At 32.7% G+C, this 22,459-nt stretch overlaps 1 protein-coding gene across 2 annotated transcripts in view; it reads left to right on the plus strand.

The window, feature by feature from the left end:
* MAN2A1 (mannosidase alpha class 2A member 1) overlaps positions 1-22,459 on the plus strand; it is a 181,998-nt gene that overhangs the window by 132,904 nt on the left and 26,635 nt on the right. For both annotated transcript variants that reach the window (XM_074199950.1, XM_074199951.1), the window contains exons 16-17: positions 7,108-7,222; positions 20,766-20,899. In XM_074199950.1, the coding sequence (XP_074056051.1) occupies positions 7,108-7,222; positions 20,766-20,899 (249 nt within the window). The remainder of the gene's footprint in view (positions 1-7,107; positions 7,223-20,765; positions 20,900-22,459) is intronic.

The raw sequence follows: 22,459 nt of genomic DNA on the forward strand, positions 1-22,459 counted from the left end.
TTATTCCCATTCCCATTTATTAATCTTTTCACCATGTATTGACTTAAGTTTGGGTCTATGTTATGTCAGTTTACTTAGCCATTTCTTATAGAAAATAGAATAAAATAAAATTTGTAAATTTGACGGAGTTGATATGCAATTTGCTATTTCTCTCCAATTTTTCAGTTCAAATTTTAGATTTAACACATTGTCCTCAGATAGAGAAATGGTACTGGCAGTGTATTATGCAATTCTCTGCATGTGATTTTATATTTATTTGTGTACATATTTGTACATTTTGGGCCAAAGCTACCTCTTGATTATTCATTGCCTCATTTGTAGATTCTCTAGGTCTCTTGTCTGTCTTCTTTCAACCTCCTAATTCTCAATCTTTTCACATTTTGTCTTTTCATTGATACCTATACCATACAATCGAAGGACAATGCAAGAAAATAATCATTTTCTAATTCCTTTGCACTTACCTCACTCCTTAAAATTAGCCCTTATTTTAGTTTAATTTGAAAATTGTATAATTGTTCAGTAGGTCTATAATTTTGTCTCTTTATTTTCCTTGAAAAGTAAATGAGAATTCCTAAATACTGTGATGGAGTAGAATATAGATTTGAATAGTGAAAAGTAATATTGATAATTTGAAGGGGCCATGAGGGTAAGAAAATAAGGGCAATAGTTTTACTACAAAATCTCTGGAAAATACAGTATGAATAAACCTTAATGAAAAGTTCAAATACAGAGGTATTACTAAAATATGCAATAGAGTTTAAGTGGTAGCTTGAATAGTGTCTTAATGGTTACTTTACCTAGTTGGTTTATAGTTAGAAAAATTGAATATTTTTTTTCTTTGATAATTAGTTTTTAGGGTGGCACAGTGGGTAGAGCACCGGCCCTGGAGTTAGGAGCACCTGAGTTCAAATCCGGCCTCAGACACTTAATAATTATCTAGTTGTGTGGCCTTGGGCAAGCCACTTAACCCCCATTGCCTTGAAAACACCTTTAAAAATGATATTTAATCTTTAGCTTAAATATCAAATTGAAAATCTCACTTGGGTTAGTTAAAATGTTTGCTTCTGATGTTAGGTGATTTTATTTTTAGGTATGGTACCCAATTCAGTCACATTTTGTTTATGTGTACCTTAGATTTCTCAGCACTAAAATGGAAGTAATATCTGAATTGATAGTGCCTTGTAGGGCATTAATGAGATTTGAAAAGGCTATAAAAAGGTACAGATTTCTTGCTAAGATAGACATCTGAAGGAGAGTCAGATTACCTAGTTCCTAAATACTTATACCATCAGAATACTGAAGTTTGTATCAGACCAAATACTGATCAAGAAATCCAAAGAGATATCTACTTAAAACTGCAGATATGGTGAGAATCTTCCTCTTTTCCATTCATCTAGCAATCCTCTTAGTATGACCAGAGATGAACAGAGACAGGGACTTCACTCTTTTCTATATCTGAATACAATAAAAGGAAATTATTTCCCTGAGAAATCTTGAAAGCCCCAGGGAATAAGAGAAAGTACTGACCAGTGTGGTGTCAATCAGCCCCCTTGTTCAGACTTGGGCAGCCCAGGACCCTTTCACAATACTGAGATATCAGAAAAGATCCTAAACATTCTACTCATGACCTCAGAGATCTAGGGGAGTTCTAACCCAAGGCCTAGGAAATGCTTGTATAAGCACAAGAGGCTAAAGGATGCAGAGAAAGGCCATACAAAAGCATAATAGAAATTACAACTTGACTTTGGCACAAAGTCTCAGTCTGAAGTAAAACTGGAGACATAAATCAAGGAAAACATCATCCAATATTAAAAATTATTATAGGGGTGGCTAGGTGGATAATGACCCAACTGTGTGGTCTTGAGCAAGCCACTTAACCCCATTGCCTTGCAAAAATCTAAAAAACAAAAAATTATTATAAATATTATTCTGTAACAACTGCAATCAGAGATTTGATTAAAAAAAGCAGATTTTCCCCAAGTTCTACATGGATACCTAGAATAAATTAATCAAATGATTATGAAATTAAATCAAAGCTTCTGAGGAAAGAATATGACAGTGACTAAGTTACTTAGAATAAAAAGCATAGAACATAAGAAAATAGAAGAGAACAAAAGAAAAATTCAGTGACTCAGTGAGACAGCAAAAAAATGTTAGAAAAATTCAAAAGATTGAAAAAAAGAAGAAAATGTAAACTGATTTTTTAATGACCTGGAAAACTGGTCAAGGAGAGATAATTAAATCATAAATTAAAATTCAAATATATTAGAGCCAGAATTGCAAAGTAAACATAGGGGGAAAATAATCTACTTACCTTCTGGAAGGAATATCAAAATGAAAAGTTACAGGAATGTCACTCTCAAAATCTAGAGCTCCCAAATCAAAGGAAAAAAAAATTCTGTTATCATTTCCAAAGAACAATTCAATGACAAGTAAAATCAAGATCACACAAGACCTCACATCTTCTACAAAAAAAATGAAAGATCTTGGGGAATAGAATATTCCTAAAGGCAAAAGTGAGAGACTTCACTAACAGAAATAATTACTTTACAAATTTGAGTGTAATCTTATAAGAGAGAAAATAGTTCTTTAATGGAGTGATGGAATTATACATCAATTGAATAAACTTCACTCTTACCTGAAGTGAACAAAGGAGGATTGAATGAAGTTTTGTGTAGCAGTGCAATCCAGCTCTACAAGGAAATAAGTCAAGATAAGAGTAGGAGTGAGGAGACTAAGAAGAAAATCCTGAGGAGGGAAAAATTGTAAACAAAGCAAGCTTGAACCTTATGAAATCTTGTTAAAGACAATTATAGAGTCGTTGGCAGAATGAACTCATGCAGAGTGAATCAAACAATCTTATACAAGGACAACATGGTAAAATTAAATTACTCTGAAAAGACATCTTATCAAAGCTTTGATCAACCATGTCTCCAAAATTCCTGTGATGAATCTTGCCATCTACTCTGAAAGAGAGGTGGTAATTTCCCTGTTGAGAAGGTATAGATTTTAATGTGTGTGTGTGTGTGTGTGTGTGTGTGTGTGTGTGTGTGTGTGTATGTGTGTGTATGTATTATATATCTGATTATTTTATATATGGTTGAATATTTTAAGATAAGCAACATAAGATGGAGATTTATGGTTTCATATAGAGTCTTCCATTTTTGGAAGTACTAGTTGTCTGGACATTATTCTTGGTATTTTTAGTTCATGGTAAAAAAAATTTAAGTAAATCTTCATATAACTCTTAGGGTTTTTTTTTTGTTTGTTTGTTTTTTATAATGAGGGTTCATCAATCAGATCCCCATATAGCATAGAAACCTAGTATAGTAGTAGTAGTTGAGAACAGGGACTTTTTTTGCTTTTTCATTTTATTTTTCCAGCACCTTAGCACAATGTTTGGCACATAGCAAAAACTTAATCAATGCTTGTTCCTTAACTAATGAACTAGTGATGGAGACTATAAATTATCCAGACATCTACTTGCTTGCTTTCTATCAGAACAGAGCATCTAATTATTTCTTTACCACTTCAGTGATAATTCTGTACTTAAAAAAGTAGAGGGACCAATAAAGGGAAGAGTGTTTTCTTTCCAATAAGAGGAACTAGTTGCTTAATGAAAATTCTGGGATCCTTGCAAATAAATAAATATTCCATTTTAAAATATGGGATAGAGAAAATAAAAAAAGTGACAGTTGCATTTACCTTAGATTTAGGGAAATTCGATTTCAGAGGGTTCAGAAAAAGTTAAGTGGCCTAAAATTCAACAAATGAATTCAACTTGGAAAGAATATGAGGTTTCCCAAGAATGAAATATAGAAGATTCTAAAGAAAGGGGAGATATAATAATAATAATGATAATAATAATAATAATAATAATAAAGAGATCCATGTGGGTTGCACAAGGGATTCACAATTATGAAGAAGCAGAAAAGAAACAGCATTAGAAAACTGAAATAAATGTTTTGAGATTTCATCACCAGCTTTGATTTTTAAAAGGGCATCTACAGAAACTAGAAGCAAGAACAGATGAATTGGATAAATACAAATGTATAATAATAATAAGTTACAATAAAAATACTTTTTATATTTATCTTCCAAACATCCCTATGAAGTTGATTTCATTATTATCACTGTTGACAGATAAGGGAACTGAAGTATCCAGGGTCACATTGACAGTAAATGTCTAAGGCTGGATTTAATCTCAACTCTTCTTTATTCCAAGTCCAACATTCTAACCAGTATGCCACCTAGCTTTCATTTATTTTCAAAAGTAATGTTGACAGAATTTCCAAAGTTCTAAATGAAATGAAAATGAAATTGAAAACTTAAAAATAGCAGAGTATTTTTAAAAAGCAAAACTATTTTGGGTGCATTGAGGTGATGAAATGGATGAAGCACTGACCCTGGAGTCAGGATGACCTGAGTTCTAATGTGGCCTTAGCTATTAGTTGTATAAACATGGGCAAGGCCCTTAACACCAATTGCCTTTTCTCCCCACTCTCCACCCCTCACCCCCCCACTCCACAAATAAACATAAAAATGAAAATAGAAAAGCTATTTTAGAGGTCAGATAAAGAGGAAATAATAGAACTGAAACTTTAGGTAGTTGTGACAATGATAATTGATGATAGAGATGTGGAATATTGACACTTTTGTTTTTATTTTCTGTTAAGTCAAGTTATATTTAGTTTGTAAAGGACAAAGCAAAAATTACCAATAGGAAATTGATATCTTTGGTATTTATTTTGAATATATATTTCATTCTTACATATTTTCTCTTCTGTTGAAATGTAAGCATCTTGAGTTCAAGGAATGTTTCACTTCTGGCTTTATATTCCCAGTGCTTAACATGGTGCCATAGTAGGCACTTCATAAATAAATAAATAAAATTGATTAAGTAACAAAGTAGATCCTCATCCACAGATATTGAAGAATTTAGCATAAGGGTAGCATTGTCATTGATTTTCAAAAGATTCAGTATTGTCTCAATTTTTTTTAAAAAAGGAATAGTCTACAAATTCTGTGCTCATTGACTTTAATTACTGGAAACAATTCTGAAAAATTTAGAAGGGATTATTAATGAATATTTACAAAATGAAGCAATGATCACAGAGATTCAGCATAATTTCATCAAAAACTGCTAGTGGAAGACTAAGCCTATTTCCTTTTTGGTTAGGAGAATTGCTAGGTTAGGGAAATACTACAGATGTAAGTCCATCTAAATTTTAGCAGTGTCCCCAGGAAGGAAACTTTGCTCAATTATTTAGTAAAAAGAAAAGTATTATCATTCATATCAGATTAAATCAAACTCTAGTTAGGTTGTTGGAGTAGATTACTTACTTGTAAATAGGCAGTCAAGCTCCATCCCATTTATTTAGTGGAGTGAGGCACTAGCAGTTCAAAAAGAAAGTTGTGTTATATATAATATTGGGCCACAATCTAATGAAATAGGAGTTAGTAGACAAAAATATAAATATTTGCACTTTGATTTTGAAAGAGACATTTTCTCAAGAATGAGAAGAAAAAAAAAGGAATGAGAAGGAAAGATAGTTTGCCTTAAAAGACCTAAAGGTCTTTTTGGAAGGATAGATTGTCTTGAAAAGACCTAGTTAGAGCAGCTAGGTGGTGTAGTGAGTACCAGCCCTGGAATCAGGAGGACCTTCGTTCAAATGTGGCCTCAGACACTTAATAATTATCTTGGACAAGTCACTTAGCCCCATTGCCTTGCAAAAAAAAAAAAAAAGACAGTGGTTTTCCTGAAAAATTTCCTGAAAAATTTATATGAATCAAACAAACAAAAAAAAAGGAAATGCTATCTTGAACTGCATTAAGAATATAATGACCAAAACTAAGAAAGTTTATGGTCCTGCTGGATTTTTTTTTTTTGTCAAATGACATCTAAAATGTTCTATTTAGTGTGTGACATCATATTTTAGAAAGGTGTGGTTCTTTTTCAAATTTCCTCCTTGAAGACTTGTGATCTTTGTTTGAGGCAATTAGTTATAATGATCTCTGTATCACCATAGAAGTATACTATACTTTAAGTATAGTATACTTTTATATCTCTTGTTCCATTGAAGCCTCATAGCAGCAGAATGGGTTTTGTCTTCATTTTTCAGATGGAGAGACTGAGAGTCAAGGAGGTTGGATGACCTAGGACCATGTCACTAGTGAGATAACATCTCCTAACAGTTAATCTGACACCTCAAAAGAATTGTAGGTACAGAGCTGGAAGATACCTCAGAGGTGATCCAGTTCAACTTTGTCATTTTACAGATGAAGAAACTGAGGCTTAGAAAAATTAAGTGGTTTTCCCCAGGTCATACAACACAGTCAGAGGTGGTACTTAAGCTCAGATCCTCTGATTCCAAAACCAGTGTTTTTTCTACTATGCTGCTGTGCTTCCTTAGCATTAATTCATCTTTTTGAAGCAGTCTCCGAAATTCTGGAACCTGATAGCTGACATCCTCTTCATATACTTTCATAAAATACTACTGTTTAAACCTATCCATTTCATGTTAATATGTCTTGGCAGTCTCACAGTAGCTATTCTTAACCTTCCATTCCAATGATTTCTCTGTTATTACCTGGCATCATAGGATGTTTACTTGATTAGTACAGTTTTTTCATCTTTGAAAAAACTCAATATGGCAGTGAGTTGGTTTCTTCCAGTGATCCTTAGCAGTTGGTATAGAACTCTCTCCCCCTGCTTCTTTTGACTTTTAAGGCTAGTTTCTATCCAAATTTTTCCCTGTCTGGTTTGTAAACAGAAATGAAAAAATTTCATGGGCCATTACCCTTAATTGTAAATATATGGCAGAGGCCTGGAAGGACAGACATGTGCCCTGTCGAAATAGTTCACACAACTCAGGACATCTGAGGCAGAGGTGAAAGCTTTTATGGTTAACCTGATGTACCACCTAACATAGCCTCAGGAAACAATGTTTCTTTACAGAATCACATTGACTTGGTAAGCAACTGTGGTTTGTGGTTTTAAAAAAAAAAGAATACTTTTCTTAGAATATAAGAATATATTTTGTAATTTTCTTGGAAAATTACAAAACGTTAAAGATTTTTCATAAAAATTTAATTTTTTTCCTTCAGCCCTACATTTCTGCTGATCCACCTTTTATCAGAGTGACACATGGAAGGATTTATTCAGAAGTTACATGTCTCTTTCCTAATTTGAAACACAACGTGCGACTTTATAATGTTCAGGGTAAGAATACACTAAAGCTGTGTTTCCCAAAATATTTGGGCTATAAAACAAATATTTTTGCGCTCGGTGGTATAGTGGGAAAGCATAGATTTGGAATCAGAAGACCTGGGTTCAAGATCTAGGCTTTACCACTTATTCCCTATCCGGCTTTGGCTAAGTCCCTTCTTCCTAAGCCTCAGTTTTTCTCTTTGGTAAAATCCAAAGGATTCTTTATCTCTAAGGTCTCTTCCAACTCTAAATCTATGATCTAATGAAATTCTTTGGATCAGTAGAGCTATTTTATTGTTAATACTGAATTTCCTAGCCAGAGAAAAATGGGACCTAGGGGAAAGATAGTTTGTCATTTTGTAATTCTGAAACAAAATTTTATTTTCTTCCTAATTCAATTAAAAATAAATAGACATCGGCCAGCTAGGTGGTACAGTGGATAGAGTATAGGCTCTGGAGTCAGGAGTACCTGAGTTCAAATCCAGCCTCAGATACTTAATAATTACCTAGCCCCATTTGCCCTGCAAAAACTTAATAAATAAATAAATGAATGAATGAATAAATGAATGAATGAATGAATGAAATAGGCACCTTCCTCCCAGTAAATAATAAACAGAAAAAACTTAAAAATATAATTGATCTTTAATAATTAATTTTTATGTCTTTCTAATTTAATTTAAAGCATTTAATAGAATTAGAATCTTTGAAACATAACAAAATATTAAATAGAGTTTTTTACCCCAAAATAAAAATACTTTTGAAAATTCTTTAAAATTAAAAGAACTCATCCATTCCTTCCCTTCTTCACTTACCCTCTCATATTTTGAAAAAACATGTGATCTCCAGGCTCAGATTGTTATGCATTGCAAATTGAAGGTCTTTAATAAATGATTGAACTGAATTGAATTGACTCTTGTCCTTAACGCATTATTTTTGAGATTTTGTTTCCTTCCAATCTCTGTTTCATGTTAGTTGCAGTGATCAAATGAGATCACAAATGAAGTGCTTTGGAGGCCTTAAATGACTAAATAAATGTCATTTGTTTTTCTTGCTGTGAATATTGAGAAGAGAAATGTTATTTGCTTAGTTCAAAGTATTATGCATCAATTGGAAAATGTATATGATTATGCTTTATAAAAATAAATTTATATGTAATTATAGTTAATAATAATTATTTCAAAGCTCTTAAAAGTTAAAGCATCAAAAGTTCCTTATCCTCTCCTAATTATTAGATTCCTATGATGCTATATTTACAATAGAGTTGAAGTTATATCACAGAAGAATTGTTGGGGAGACTTGAGTGTACTTCTCCTTCTGTTACAATATTAGCTTGTAGTTAATATTTATACGGTGCTTTAAGCTTTTCAAAGGATTTACATGTCATCTCATTTGATCCTCACAGTAACTCTTAAATATGGTAATAATTATCTCCAGATTATAGCTAAGGAAGCAAATACTGAAGAGTATTAGCTGACCTACACCTAGAGTCATACTAAGACCCAGAACTTGAATGCAGATCTTCCTCAAGCAAGATTCTATGCATCACAACACTCAGTTTCTTCCAATTTCTTTTTCCAAAACACTTCAGTTATGAGATTTAATTTGTAGGCACTAAGAATATTTTTCTTGTGAATTCAAGTAAAAATCTATTTGCTCTCCAAATTACAGCTTTCTATGTTATAAAAATATTGTACTTCCCTTCTGGTATCTTCAATGTTATACAAGTGTTGTACTTCCCTTCTGCAACCTCAAAGTTACAATATAACCCTTGATCCTTTTAAAAAGTCTCTGTATCCTTTTTTGTTAGAATTGATATTGTACATGCCTACAGAAACATTTAATTTACATTGACACTGATCAGTAAGCGACATTTGCTAGCTATGCTTTCATTTGTCTTCTTAGCTGTAATTATTTTACTGTGTACCCTAGTTTCTGATATCAAGAGTTGCTTTGAAGTTTTAGGTTGCTATGGGTTACCAGCATATATATATGTATATATATATATATATATGTATGTATATATATATATATGTATATATACATATACATATATATGTGTATATATATTTTTTCAAATGCTGACAAAAGAGTTCAAACCTTAGATTTATTATGATGTATGTCTTCAAGTTTTCTCCAAGGCAGTTATTTTTTGTGAGTATAAATTACAGTGCTTGCTATCATCACTCTGCTACCCTTAGAAGAAAATTTCTAAATATTTCTGCCTTATCTCTCATTAACATATTATAAAAACAGTACTTGTGATGAATTTCTTTAAAAAAAAACCAAGTAGCTTGAAGACAGAATGTAATGAACTTTTTCAGAAACTTTTTTGGTTGAAATGATTGAGTAATTTCCATACAAAGAGGTATTTAGCAATAAAAGAGTTCATGTAAAATTGTTCTACAATATAAATTTCAGTATAATTTTTGGAAATAATCCTTGATCCTTGACTGGGAAATATCATAGATTTAAAATCATTCTCTTTTCTTCAGGGCATAATAGAATTCTGCAAAAAAAAATCAAAAGTTGGAATATTTGACAGTCAACTACTGCCTTAATTGTCTGACCTTGGGCAAATCTTTTAAGCTTTCAGGACCTCAATTTCCTTATCTGTAAAATTGTAATAAGACCCAAAACAAGATTTAAAAAGCCTTCAGTTTTCATTTTTATGTTGAAAATAGTTTCTATATAATTATTACAATACAGTGGTTTTGTAAACTATTTTGTAAACTATTAATAGATTATAGAATCTATTCTAAAACATTTTAAAGATCAAATTCACCTTCATTTTATGATGATAATTTTGTTACTGAGCTGTTTACCATCTTACTTATACATATTCCTAAAGTCTCACTGATTTAGTATGTGTAGACATTGATAATAGTACATGTTGGAAATTTGAACATTGTGGCAATTCCCACTAAGACCCTTCTTTTAAAAATTGTTTATATATTTATTTAGCATGTAGAATCCAATGTGAGAGTAATTTATAAATCTGATTTCTGTATGTTGTCAGACTGACTTGTTAAGGGCAAAATATTAATGTATAAAAAAGAAGAAAGTGAAAGTGTTGTAGGAAAAGAATAACACTGATTATCATCATTTTTTCCTATAGAAATTTAACCAGTATAAATCCACCAATATGAACTGAACAAATTAGAGTAGATATGCAAAAGACACTTGATCTTACCAGAAATGTATAGCAATCAAAGAGCACACTGTTTAAGATTATTGAACAATATCACTTCATAATAGTTGGAAATAATCAAAGAAAAAATAAGTTTACAGAAAGTTCAACAAGATATCCAGTAAAACCAAATCATCCCCAAAGCATATAAGGATGAAATTGAAGAACAACCTGTAAACAAAAATGTAAAGCTATATTTAAATAGCTATAGAATTTTTTTCTTGATCAGCAACAATAGGGCCTTGTCAACAGGCATTTAGAACTTCTTGAAATTTAAATGAAATCTAGGTTCACTGAAAGAAAAATGAACTGGTGGGGTGAGGGCAGTGGCCAGAACACTGGCTCTGGATTCAGAAGGACCTGAATTCAAATCCACCCTCAGACACTTAATAAATTAACTAGCTGTGTAAGTCACTTGGGCAAGTCACTTAATCTCATTTGCCTGGGGCGGGGGGACAAACAAAAAAAAGAGATAAAAAAGAGTGAACTTAATAATTGTCAGAGAAATATAATTTGGAGCAGCTAGGTAGCCCAGTGGATAGAGCAACAGCCCCGGAGTCAGGAGGACCTGAGTTCAAATTTGGCCTCAGACACTTAATTGACTAGCTGTGTGGCCTTGGGCCAGTCACTTAAGTCCATTGCCTTAAATAAAAAATTAAATATATATTTATATTTAAAAAAAAGAAAAATAAACATGTATGTGGAACCCAAAGAGTTCACAATCCATACAGAAGTTTGCATTTTTATAACAGCAGGGCAAAGGGAAGAAGAGCCACCAGAAATCTCCACTTTAAGTGAGTATGACATGGCAGGGGCAAAGGGTACAGTAAAGGTAGAAAATGACAAAAATCCCTCCTGAAGTGGAAGAGCAAGGTGATGGCAAAAGATGCATTCTTTCCCCTTGGGAACTACTAGACTATGAAGAAAGGATGGTCTCCTTATCTACAAGTGTCCCAACTACACAAGTAATTTCTCTGCCTAATGCAGACTGACTGGCACCATCTTGTCTCACATAGGGAATCCATCTTGATTTATAAGCAACACATTATGTTGGCTCAGGGCGATGGCAGAGTGGGTTCTGTCCTTGACACATTCAAGGCCTCAATTCTCTGGGCTCATTGTTCCTGAAAAATTTGGCAGCTCAAAAACTCAAGTTCATGGAATCCCTTTAGCATTCCTCAGTAGCTTTAACATATATATATATATATATATATGGACTTGAACAACACAGTTGCCATTGTGTTACAGGAGTAGAAATGTTATAAAATAGAATAAAGCAAGGAAAAACAGCTGGGCTAGAACAACTGAAATCAGAGGCAATGTTTGCAGATGGAGATAATCATCATTTTAAAGACAATTCAAAATATCTGAGGAAGAGGCAGCACCAAATAATCTGAAAAGTCAAAGTCATTAAAAAAGAAAGTGTTGATGTTTGCTCATACCTATTTTTTTTTCATTTCTACAAAATCTTTGAAAATCTGCAAATTCGTTATGAACATCCTTGATCTTGGCATAAAATAGAATAATTGCATTAGACTTTGAATTAAAGTATATCTATAAAAGAATGTGAACAAATTGCAAGAATAAGAATACATCAGAGTGTCATAATCTGTACTATTTGGTATATATTTTCATTTCATTAAATATTTCTTGATTACATGTAAAAAGTTTTTTTAACATTCATTTTTAAAAATTTTGAGTTCAAATTCTTTTCTTTCATCCCTCCCCTCCTCCCACTTGTTGAGAAGGCAAACAATATGGTATTTATTGAACATAGTAAGTTACACAAAAAAAAATTTCTTTATTGATTATGTTGCAAAAAAAAATAGACCCACACAAAAACCCCAAGAAAAATTAAGAAAGTTAAAAAAGTGTGCTTCAGTCTGTACTCAGAGATCATCTGTTCTCTCTGGAGATGGATAACATTTTTCATCATAGGTCCTATTTCCTGTTTCAGGACAGCTAAGTCTTTCTCAGTTGATCATCTTTATAATATTTTTTCTTTTTATTTAATTTTTTACTTTTGAGTTCCAAATTTTCTCCCTCACTTTTTTCTCTCCTTTCCTATCCCTGGGGAGACAAACAACATGATGAAGGCAATGCCATATTAGCTATGTTGCAAAAGGAAAGTTTTTAAAAGTGTGCTTTATCTGTATTCATATGCTATCAGTTCTTTTTTTGGGGGGGGGTATGTTTCATCATAAATCCTTTGGAATATTTTGGATCATTGTATTGCTTAGAATGACTAAAGTCATTCACAGTTCACCCTTGTTCAGTATTACTATTATTGTGTACAATGTTCATTTGATTTTTCTCATTTCATTTTACATTAAGTCATAGAAGTCTTCCCAGATTTTTCTTATAGCAAAATAGAATTCCCTCACAAATTACCACAATTTGTTCAATCATTCCCCAATTGAGAAGCATTCCCTTAATTTTTATTTCTTAGCCACCACAAAAAGGTGTTATCTTTACTTCTCTCTGTCTCTCTCTCCCCTTCCTCCCCCCATATATACACACACATGTGCATCTTTACTTCTCTCTGTCTCTCTCTCCCCTTCCTCCCCCATATATACACACACATGTGCATGTATGTATATATATATATATATATGTATGTATGTATGTTCTTTTCTCTTTCCTTTCATTAGGATACAGACCTAGTAATGTTATACTGAATCAAAGGGCATATACATTTTTATAGCTCTTTCAGCATAGTTCTAAATTGTTATTCAGAATGGTTAGACTAATTCACAGTTCCATCAATAGTGCATTAATAGCTCAATTTTTTCACATTACCTCCAGTATTTGTCCTTTTCTTTTTCTGTCATGTTAAACAATCTGATAGTGTGAGGTACCATCTCAGAGTTGTTTAATTCTCATTTCTCTAAACAGTAGAGATTTAGAACATGTTTTCAAGTGACTTTGATAGCTTTGATTTCTTCTGAAAACTTCCTGTTCACATTCTCTGATCATTTATCCACTGGGGAGTGACTCTTATTTTTACAAATTTGTCTCAGTTCCCTATATATCTGAGAAATGAGGCCTTCATTTCAGAAATTTGCTGTAAATATTTTCCCACAGTTTCCTGTTTACCTTCTAATTTTGACTGCATTAGTTTTGTTAGTGTGAAGCTTTTTTTAATTTCATGTAATCAAAATTATTCACTTTACTTTGGTTTAATTGTAGTCCTGCTTTGCCAACTTCCTATTGTCTATACCATCAGGCTTTCAAAATAAGTGGTTCAAAATAGAACTCATATTTCCTCTGAAACCCATTTTTCTTCCAGATTTGTAGATTAATTTCTTTTTAGGAGACTACCATTCTTTAGGTTAATTAGATTCATAGCATCATTCATTTTTGGATTCTTCTCTTTCCCTCTCCTCTCAAAATCATGGATTCTGTTTGTACGACATCTCTCACATTCATGCCTTTTTTCCTCCCAATCATCTTTTCATCACTTTTTTCCCACAATTGGAAGTTCTAGTCTCCTTCAAGGTTAACTCAAGTGCTAGCTACCCTGCTGTTAAGAGGTCTTTGAAGAGCACCACCAACCCTACCAAATTAAGTTTTCTCTTATTATTTATTTACTTCTTATTTTACTGTTCTTTGTACATGTTATCCCTACAATATTATGTAATTATTTAAAGGGGCGTAAGGATGGTTTCATTTTTTATCTTTATATTCCCAGTACATAGTAGGTTTTTAATAAAAATATTTACTGAATTAAGTATTTCCTTACATCTGCTACTCCACATCACTAAAAATCATTCTGTATTATGCCTCAGTCTTTGAGAAATAAAGGTTTTTTTTTTTACTCTTTCCAAGGTAATTCTCATACCTTGTGCTTTGATCCCACCTTCACTCATCATTTACTTGTGCCATTGCTTCTCTTGATCTTTCCCCCTCTCTCATTTTCTGTATTCTTCCCTCTCCTGTCACCTAATTTCATTCTCTTCCTTTCTTTTGCCTTTGATATCTATATAGCATGATTCTATCATTCTCTCAAGTTATTCTCCTTCTCTTTTTCCTTTCACTGTCAAATTCCTAAAAAGACATCTGTTTTTACTGCCTTTGCATCCTTACCATCCATTCATGTCTTAACCCTTCTATAATATGGCTCCAGTGCAACCCTTTTCACCATAACTGTTCTATCTGAGGTTTTGATAGTTAATCACCTCTCACTTCCTGGAGAGTCTTTTTGTCTCTTTGTTTTGACTTCTATGACCTGCTCCTATTTTCTTGTACCTAATCATTCCTTTTCAATTCCTTTGCTGGACTGTTGTCCATCTCCTGCCCCCTAATTGTGAGTGTCTATCAAAAACTCTATGTTGGACCCTTTTCTCTTCCCTCCCCAGTGCACTTTCCTTTAGTGATCTCATCAGATCTTATGGGTTCAATTATTCCACAAAAATTACTCCCAAATGTATATGTCCAGGCCTAATTGTTTTCCTCAGCTCCATTCACAAAATGCCAACTGTCAGATTAACATTTCTGTCATCCTTCTCCTCTAAACTTTATTTGAGTATACCATCTTCTAGTTGCTGCATTTTGGAGTTACACTTTCTTCTTTGCTATCCCTCACTTTCTTTTTTCCAGTTGGTGACTAATTCTCTTCTGTTAAATATGTACATTTCTTCCATCTGTACCCTTCTCTCTAGGCACAGGGCAAACATCTTACTTCAAGGCTTCATCACTTTTGATCAGAGCTGTTATGTTATTGCCTTCACTTATCATCAGAACTATTGAATTATTTCCTCTTCACTTCAGAACTGTTGCATTATTAATTATTCATGTAAGAATAATCATCATTATTCATTGAGAAGTTTCCATATTAGATATACTTAGAAGTAGGAATGCAGTAAGGTATATGATAGTTTTCAAAGACTTGTTGTAACAAGCATTTCTTAAGTGCTGACTAATCTCCAGCTGCTATGCTATACTGTAGTAAAATAAATATTGAAAGGGAAAAGTTCTTCCAGGAGCTTAGAAAATGTAAATACCAATTTGAGATAACGTCTAGTAAGGAAGTAGGCATCATGAAACAGTAGGGAGCCAGCTTTAATCAGAAAGATCTGACTCTTATTTCTCACAATATACTGATTCTGTGACTGAGTAAGAGACTTGACATCACCATTCTAGATGCTTTTAATATAAATTTAAGAAGAGTTGTTAATCTGGATTGGAAGGAATATTTACATTTCGAAGTTTTCTACACTAATGAAATCACAAATCCAGCAAAAAAGGAAATATAGTAAGAACCTAATGAGAGGCTTAGATTCTCAAGATATGCTTATTTTCATGATACTTAGAGCAATTTGACTAAGGACTCTCAGGTTCAGGAGTTTTAAAATGAGATGACTTGATCATTTTCTCCTACTGGTTTAAACTTGTTCATTTGGTAGCAAAGGCCTCTCCTAGTAAGTGATTATGTGGTAATGTCATCCATTTAGGAATTTTAAAGAAGAAAACTCATACATATGATATGTTCCAAATGAGATTCATTAAAGGATGTTCTTTTATATCCAGATAAAAATGTGAGGAGAGAAATGTGTGTGAAAGAGATGCTGTGGTCCTCCACACTGTATCTACATTAGTGGAAGTTTGGTAATTCCCTGAAAGATGTTGTCTTAGCTTTCCCTTTTTACAGAAGAATAGTTGACCCTCTGCCATATTAGGGATGCTGCTTCTTTTCAGGGACATCAGGATGGTAATTGATGTGTAGCAAGGTATTATCTGTACTTCTTCCAGATTTGGGTTTAAAGTTTAAAAAAGCAATAATTTCTTGAGGGATGGCAAAAAGTTCAATAGATAGACAGGTTATTCAGCAAAGATAATGTTGATTCAGTTTGACAAAGCTCACCTTTGCATTTGCAACACATTTGATTGATGAGAAAGATGTGGTGACTCACCTAGAAAACCTTTAGAGCAATTAATACACATGCCCCCTTAATACGGTTGCCTTAGGCCAATGGGAAGCTCCTCAATGATTTGAACTTTTAAGCTTGGTTTCTTTGCCTTTACAAGTGAAGAAAAAAAGACAAACTAATCTAAATGGCAGGAAATTTCCAGAGTTACTGCTCTGAATCCTAACTAGATTAGTAGATTGTACTTTTCTCACAAGGGAAGTAGAATTACCATGTTGGAACCTTTCCCAGTCTACTCAAGGTGACTAATAGAGATTGTGATAAGTATGACTATTGCCTGTTGACTGTAGAGCCATTTAGGCCCAGGTACCTATTCTGGGTTTTTTTTTTGGGGGGGGGGGTTGGTTTTGTTTTTATTGGACTTGTGACTTCTTTGGCAAAATTTTTTTGGTAGGAAATTTCTCATAAGAAATTTTTTCTCCCAATGCAGATCATTTCTCTGCATTTTATAGTCTTGGAGAATTCCTGGGGCACTGAAAGGTTAAATAACTTGCTCACAGCCACAGAACCACACCAATTCTGTTCCAGTTACTATCCTACCTCTCATCTAGAAAGTTTTCTTTGTAGGAAAAAAATGGAGAGACTGGTTTTAAAGATAAAAATAAGAATCAATTAAAACTACATGAATTTACAGGATGGCATATTAATATAGATGTGAATCTTTCCAAGGAATTCTGTCTTTACATTATTTGGCCAGTGCCTAGAAATCTGCCTGGATTATTTGCTAAAGTGAAAATCAAAGCCCTTTGATGTTTGGTGGCTTTAATTTTCTTTTTTAGTTTGTTATTTTACATGTGAATGCTAACTCAGATTCTATAAAGAAGAATAATAAAATTCCAGTACACAATTATCTTACCAAAGTAAACAAGTGGAAAATACAAGATCTGCATTAGAGTATTTAAGTTAATTTTATATTATCTCCAAAAATGAAGCTGCCATGTGTTCCTTTTTAAAAATATAATTTTTTTCTTTCTTTATTTTGTATTTTTTCATGGTAAACCAGCATTTATTTCAGTGTTCATTTTTGTAAAATTTTCTCTTTCTCTCCCATTCTTCCCCCTCCCAAGACAAACAATCTGTAGGGGTATACATACACAATCTTGTTAAACATTTTCTTTTATAAGGTGCTTTTTTTAAAATATATATATATATGTATATATATAGATAGATATATATATATATATCTATATATATATATAAACTTATTTCAGCCATGTTTGCCATTTAATTTTCTTTTCCTCAGACATGTATGTTACATGGTGTAATCTTTAACAACAAATACTCAATATTTAAAAGTGATAATTTGCAGTAGACCTTGACTTCACCATCAGGCAATTGGCTGAAAGATGTAGGGAATACAAGAGTCTTGTTCATATAATTTAAAACAAATAAGATTCTAAGTTTTCAGAGAAGGTTTCTAACCTGCATTAGTAAATTTTCCTTACCAAGTAGTTCCCTGTAATAAAAATTATAGGCCCAGCCCCTATTTACATCATTTGATGATTACAAAAAAAAAAATTTGGTGCCATAAAGCAAAAAAAACAAAACAAAACAAAACCTAACAAGGAAACTTCTTCTAACACAATGTGTCTCCCCACCATTTCTGAAAGCCAACTATGTTTCTGTGAGAGCTATAGCAGTATGAAAAGCCTGATTCAACAATTAATAGATCACAAACATCAGGTAAAGAAATTAAAGAGGGAGAACATGTTCATGAAACATTTTTGCCACTAAGAGGGATTCCCCTAGAGATAGGGAGGGAAGTCCTTTGAATGGACTTGTTTGCAGTTGATAATATACTGTTGCATCAGAGCCCATAGCATTCAGTTTTATCCTCTAGGGTTTTACTTCAGGAAGGAGTTTCAGAATTATTTCAATTCCCTTAGATTTCTATTTCATGATATTAATTTTGTTGATTAAGAGAATCCAAAGAGAAAAGGCAAATAGGGTAGTAATTTTTCTCTTCCTGAGTTTGAGAACTTTACAAATGAGTTTTGCATCTCATTCATAAAAGGAAATTGAAGCTCAAAGAAGTGACTTGTAGAAGTTCACAAAGTCCAGCAGTGTGGAATTTCAACCCAGATCTTTGGTGACTTCTAGTCTAGCATGCTTTCCACTATACTGCTTCCTCTCAATTTCTTAGCAATATGAAAAGCTATTGAATTTCATTCGATTATTGGGTCTGACTGTTAGTTTTTCCCAATTTCTTTAAAGTATCACATTGCTGAGAAAAAATATTTTTATGCAATTGATTCATTTACAGAAATCAAAATACTGTTTTTTATGTTGATTTTAAGTTTTCTTTTAGAAAATGAAAATAAAATGAAAGAGAAGGGGTTTTTTGTGCTTTGGAATAGAAATAGATGTCCTTTCTATTCACATCTTTGGTGACCTCATTGGTTACTTTTTGTAACCAATATAACAATAAGTCAGCAGTGTGATTTAAATATTTTCCTGATTCTGATAATAGATCTTTTTAGCCAATTAATGTCATTAAGTTGTATACCTTTGTTGAAAAATAACTTACTTGTGAGTTGGCTAGTTGGAATTAGAGGTGTAGCCTGTTAATAATTCAGTTCACTAATCAAGCATTTATTAATTGTCTGCTCTCTGCCAGTCTCTGCATTAGGCACTGACAACAAAAATAAAATATTGCCTACTCTTATGGAGCTTACAGGGGAAATACATACCCAGATAAATATAAAATATATTAAAAATATTCAAATAAAACACAAAGTACAAAGAGAAAAGAAATATGTGGGGACATCAGGAAAGACCTTATGTAGAAAGTGGAGTTTGAGTTATACCTTGAAAGGTGAAAGGATTCCAAGAACCAGAAATGAGGAGATGAATGCATTCCTGAAAGTATGAAGAGAAATGTTGGTATCTAGATTGAACTCATTTGGCAGGCCACAAAGTTAATCTTAGAAAAAGTTAACTTTACAAACCTGTGACTTAACCTGCTAGCAGCCCCCACTACATGGGACCACTCTCTAGTTAGTAGACTCAGCAACTTCTAGTCAGCATAACCAGGGCTCAACAAGATTCTTGACTTACCCCCAACCTTGAAACTAAGTGCCAGCAATAAAATTTTCTTGCCAAAATAAAAAAGAGATAAGCATCTTTCTACAAAGTTCTCTGAAATCCCTTATTCTTCCCTGTGTTCTCAGTCTTCTGCCCCATACACTCAGTAAGCATTTTTTAAGCACCAGGTGTTGTGCTTAGCAGTAGTGCAACAACAAAAAGTATTCCAAAGTAATTTTAATTTCACATAGGGATCACACATGATTTCCACTTCAGGAGTGTATTGGTGGCTTAAAGTTAGAAATCCTAGTTTCCTATTGACATTCTGGATTTGTAGAGTTGGCATAATAGGTACTAGAAAGAGAAAAAGACCAAGATCCATACTGCAGTACATCTGAGAAACAGCCTAAAATACTATACTTTGTGAATTGTCTTAGATGAGTTGAGTTTATATATACAACACATAGCTTGCAAATGCTTATCACCTCATTAGTTCTCCCAGGTACAGAGTTGCAATTTAAGTTCATATTTAGCATAAGCTCTCTTTCTTAAACATTTTCAGCTTTGGTTTTTGCTTATGGTCATCATTTCTAGTGAAATAAAGAGAAAAGAAATGATGGAAAAGTGAACAAGGGTTCCTATTTTTGGAATATTGGGGAGTGGGGACCAGGAAGGAGTACAGAAGCTATGCTTGGTTATTTTTAATTCTATCCCTACCTGAAATTAGTGGAGTCAGGACAATATACCAAAACTTCTCAAACCCTTCCCTTCTTTTCTTCTGTATAAGATGTATTACCCTATACTTTATGATCACAACTTTTCCACCTTGGGAGGAATACTTAGGTTTCCTGACCCTTTAATACTGTCCTGTTCTAATATGTGCTCATTTTTAACCTAGTGTTTAAGAAGTGAAAAATATAAAATCCCCCTTAAAATGACAACACATTTGGAATAGCTTTGCATGGAATGAGTACTGCATAGCTAACCCATATAATTTCCAGTAACCTATATAGTCAAGGCCTCATGTTAAGCAGATTTTCATATTCAAACATTGTTATAGCAATAAATTAATTTATATTAATGTGAATTCTTGTCCAAACTGCAAGTCATATATGTGTGTGTGTGTGCGTGTATCATACATTATACATATAAACATATGCACATTTATGTGTATATATGTGTGTATATCATTCTTTGAAAGAAAGACATTCATATATTCTACTGGGTCTCATGCTGTGGAATTGAAATTTCTTCTAATAGTAAAGAATTGAAATCGTATGTTATTGTATAATAATATTTTCATGTTAAGAATACTGCTTAAAAATTGTTCTGAACTAGTTGGAAGGGTATTCAGTATTGTATTTTAAAAACATGTAAACGAACTTTTTGACATGCTATAATATTGTTTCAAATTCAGGAATAGAAGGTCAGTCGGTGGAAATTGCCAATATTTTGGACATCAGAGGAGAATATAACCGTGAAATTGCAATGAGAATTTCTTCTGACCTAAACAGTCAAAAAAGATTTTATACTGACTTGAATGGATATCAGGTAATTATTCTCTTTAAAGCATAAGTATAATGCACAAACTAATAATTTTTACTTAGTAATAGTTCAAGTTAATTTGATATCAACTGAAGAAATAACAAATGTAAGCTTTTATTTTAAACTTTTTAAAATTTATTTTTTAAAAATCTGTACAAAATTTGATTTTATTTTCCATTCTAAATCTTTTCCCTTTCTCTACTCCCTCCATTCCCATTGAGAAGGCAAGAAATATAGTACTTGGTCATGCATAAGATGTCATGTACCACATATTCCTTAAAAAGATGGAGAAAGATGAAAGAAATAGAGAAAAAATAGTCTTCAGTTTTCACTCAGAGCCTATCAATTCTCTATTTGAAATTGGATAGCATTTTTATTATGAATCCTTTGAAATTTGGGGGAAATCATTGTATTTTCAGAATTACTAAGTCTTCACAGTTGATTAAGTTTCTAATATTGCTATTACTGTGTAATTTGTTTTTCTGATTTACTCATTTTACTTTCTCTTAGTTCATATAAGACTTCTCACGTTTTTCTCAACTGATCCCCTTATCTTTTTCTACAGCACAGTAGTATTCCATCACATTGAAATACCATAATTTGCTTATTCCCCAGTTAATAGGCATCCCTCAGTTTCCAATTCTTGGCTACCACAAAAAGAACTGCTATGAATATTTTTTACATATAGGTCCTTTTCCTTTTTCTTTTATCTCTTTGAAGTGAAGCCCTTGCAGTAGCATTGCTGTATCAAAAGGTATGTATACATTTTATAATTTTTGGGGTATAATTCCAAATTGTCTTCTACCATGGTTGGATTAGTTCATAGACCTACCAGCAGTGTATATTAGCATACCTGTTTTACCCCACTTCTCCAACTTTTTCCTTTTTCTGTCATCTTAGGTAATCTCATGGGTATAAACTGAATTTTTGATAAAGAGGTGCTTTTTTAACATAAAAAATAAAACTGCTATATGATATTCCCCAAATTGCTAAATAGTTGAAGGGATTATGTGCATTTATACTGAAATTTCTTTTTATCATTTGTATACATTTTGTACATTATTTGGTTACTGGATATTTCAAGAATAGAAGTTGATTGAATGAATGTATTTGTTAAGCAACTTCTAAACAGCTAAATATTATGCCATATTCAAATGCAAAAATGGAACTAAATTTGAATGAGAAGCCATAAAACTGAAGATCCTCTTATCCTTTTCAGTAATAATATCATTGTTTTTGGTTACTGTTCTAGAGTAGGAAGTGAAGATCAGGAAAAAGAAGGCATAGGAAGAGAATTATTGTATTTATCCATTTAAACCCTATGCAACCTGACTCGTTCTCTTTAGACTCAGACTCATTGAGCATAACTCACTTTTTATATTTTGGTAAGGCTAAACTGGCTTTACTGATATCTAGCACTTCTTCAATCTCTATGTCTTTGTTCTGGTTGTCCCTTATACCTGGACTGTTCTTCTCCCCTCACATTGCTTTATAGACTCCCTTACCTTTTTTTAATGACATAACTCATACATAGTCTTGGGTGTGAGACTTTTGCTGGTCCCCTGA

This window comes from Macrotis lagotis, chromosome X (genome assembly GCF_037893015.1).
Source record: "Macrotis lagotis isolate mMagLag1 chromosome X, bilby.v1.9.chrom.fasta, whole genome shotgun sequence".
Taxonomy (NCBI): Eukaryota; Metazoa; Chordata; class Mammalia; order Peramelemorphia; family Peramelidae; genus Macrotis; species Macrotis lagotis.